Source organism: Lupinus angustifolius, chromosome LG16 (assembly GCF_001865875.1).
Source record: "Lupinus angustifolius cultivar Tanjil chromosome LG16, LupAngTanjil_v1.0, whole genome shotgun sequence".
Classification (NCBI taxonomy): Eukaryota; Viridiplantae; Streptophyta; class Magnoliopsida; order Fabales; family Fabaceae; genus Lupinus; species Lupinus angustifolius.
In genome coordinates, this window is record NC_032024.1 from 1814515 (window position 1) to 1817270 (window position 2756).

Below are 2756 nucleotides of genomic sequence, written 5' to 3' on the forward strand. Positions count from 1 at the left end.
CGAACGTTGGATTATGACTAATATAATAACACTTCTAATAGGGACTAGACAGAAAAAACATGTGTGGGGTTGTGTGGAATCAATTATGCTCATGTATGTCTTCAACAAGTTTTTATTAATTTAATCTATCCTATCGTGCAATAACAATACGTTTATTGTGATAAATGAAAACAATTAATATGAACTATTAGATCTTATTTGAACGATCAAAATCAAAAGACACATACATATTACTATCATATGACCGATAAATAATATTTAATTACAACCATCCATAATTAATTGTAAGACTCAAGTTTATTATTCTCAATTTTTTATATGAGAACTCTTTTTACTATAGTCATGAGATGGAAAATTAAGATGAGAATCAAAATGAAAGAAACAAAGTTTAATAATTTCAAAGAATGAGATCTTAAATAAAGAAGCTCAAATTACAAATATTTAATTACAACACCCATTAAAATAAGGAAATTGAAAGAACAGGAACAAAGGAAATCTATGTACATAATAGATCCTATGTGTGTGTCCTACATGTGAATTTATTCTATTAATTCTCTACTTGATTCTACTTTCATTTGTGTGTGTCCATAATGCCCCTTTCCTTTTCATCAAGCTCTAATGATGTTTCACATGTTGTCATTGAGTTGTTGTAACATGTTCTCAAAACTCCATAAATTGTTGGATATGTCCCCATTCTGAATCCATTGGGTGTTTGGTTCCATGGTTTGGAAATCCATCTCAGGAGAGAACAACCCTGATGGACTTGTGATACAATCTATGTAGTTAACTTGATGAGCTTGTTGATAGTAATCTAGATTAGGGACACTATAATAATCATGAGTTAAATCTGAGACATGTGTCCCAAAAGAATCTGATGATGTTCCTGTGCTGCTGTTCTCTGGAGTATAACTTTGTTTGATTTGTGAACAACCAAAGTTGTTGTTCATGATTGTTGGAGATAACATCATGTTCCCACCACTATGAACCTCAAAATTGTTGTTGTTATTGTTGGTAGTCATGACATTTGGAGTGATAGATAGGGTTGATGAATCGGTCGTCGTGGTTGCGGCGGTGGCAGTGGCGGCAGCTTGGATGCGCTCCATCAACCTTGGCATCCAAAGGTAGCGCATAGCATCCTTGAATTGTTTGCTATTTACATCACATTTAAGTTGTTTGGCATGTTTTTGGACACGAGTTCTCCAATAATTTTTAATCTCATTGTCAGTTCTTCCAGGTAAATATTGAGCAATTTTCGACCATCTAATTTCAATTAACAAAACAAACTAGTTAGATTTAAAAACAAGTACATACATCCATTTGATTTTTTATTATATTTCTTAGAGGGTTGTATATTAAAGTTATACAAAATGAACTAGATAAGGTTAATTTTACATATTAAATTACTAAATCTAAAAAGAAAATGGTTGAATGTTTGGATATGCATGCATAAGTGGCTTACCTATTTCCCCAACGAGCATGGAGTTCAAGAATAAGAAGTTGTTCTTCAAGTGTTATGTTGCCACGTCTCACATCTGGACGTAAATAATTCAACCATCTCAATCTACAACTCTTACCGGTTCGTTTCAGTCCTATAACAAAAGCAAATTACATAAATTAGTAAAGTTTTTGAGGCACCAAAATACCACTAATGAGGTAAAAAGAAAGAGCACTTTTATTCTTTGTGCTACTTTATTTTTCTAAAACATGTATCATTTCGGATTGTGCTTGTATCAATTCATCATATTCCATTTTCCATTTTCCATTTTCCATTTTCCATTTTCATATATTGTGGTGCAGCCAAGCAATTATTAACAACCTATAACTATATATTTTAATTCATATATATGATCTCATGCATACCCCACTACACAAATATATGTCACTATATTCCTAAAACATGATTCACTATCACCATGCTCTTCTTATATATATAAAAAGCAAAATTTGGCTTTACTTTTATACCCCAAAATTGATTGGTGATGAAACTAGAAGAGAAGTAGTGGAGAGCTTTCCCACCACAATAAGAGAGATGTAGAAGCAAGAAATTAATTAAGTTAGTGTTGAAGAAAAATAGCTTTAACACTATTTAGTAGTCAACAATCATAATGATGAAATAGCTATAGTATAAGCACAAAGAAAAAAAGAAAGAAAGGAAAAAAAGTTACCAGCTGAACGAGCAAGTGAGTTCCATCGACCTTCACCATGATTTGCAATGTAATTAATAAGGGCAAGGTCCTCATCAAGGGTCCAAGGGCCTCTCCTTAGGTCCATATCCTCCTCTTCTTCACTTTGGATCATGGTGCTTGATTTGTTTAGTACTTTTCCCTTTACATCCATGAGTAACTAACTTGGGATATTGATTGATTCTACACCAAAACACAAGAACTATGTTTTGGTTTAAGAGGTTTAGGTCAATTTGCTATGGTTTTAGTAGAAGGGGTTATAAGAGAGATTGAGAGAGATTGAGAGAGAGAGAGAGAGAGAGAGAGAGGGACAATGGTTTTGGCTTATTACAAAGAGAATAGAGAAGGGTGGGGGCTTTTTATAGATATTCAAGGATTGAGTATTAAAAATGAAGAAGAAAATGAAAAGGAGAAAACGATTGAGCATTGAGAATAAAGATTAATGATTTTAAGAATAAACGCTTCAATGAGAATGTGGGTGATTTTTTATTTTTGTGTAGAAAATATTTGAGATTTATAGAAGGCAATTATCTTAAAAGCAGAAATATTTATATTAGATTGAGATTAACTTAG

The 2756-nt window shown here is 32.4% G+C and overlaps 1 protein-coding gene across 2 annotated transcripts; it reads right to left on the reverse strand.

The window, feature by feature from the left end:
- Positions 493-2507, reverse strand: LOC109329061 (transcription factor MYB108-like). 2 transcript variants are annotated; one of them, XM_019562724.1, is made up of 4 exons: positions 2166-2507; positions 1460-1589; positions 603-1260; positions 493-553 (listed from the first exon to the last, which is right to left on the reverse strand). In XM_019562724.1, exons 1-3 carry the CDS (start codon positions 2335-2337, stop codon positions 627-629), a joined length of 936 nt encoding a protein of 311 aa, XP_019418269.1. In that variant the 5' UTR covers positions 2338-2507; the 3' UTR covers positions 493-553; positions 603-626. The 2 variants fall into 2 exon arrangements, with proteins under 2 accessions (XP_019418269.1, XP_019418268.1); XM_019562723.1 differs by having other exon boundaries at positions 499-1260; positions 2166-2506.

Bases quoted from the DNA above. Each gene is read 5' to 3' on its own strand.
- LOC109329061 (XM_019562724.1), bottom strand. From the start codon at position 2,337: ATGGATGTAAAGGGAAAAGTACTAAACAAATCAAGCACCATGATCCAA. The intron at 1,590-2,165 runs GTAACTTTTTTT...CTTTTGTTATAG, and splicing joins CTCACTTGCTCGTTCAGCTG to GACTGAAACGAACCGGTAAG. The intron at 1,261-1,459 runs GTAAGCCACTTA...AATTGAAATTAG, and splicing joins CATGCTCGTTGGGGAAATAG to ATGGTCGAAAATTGCTCAAT.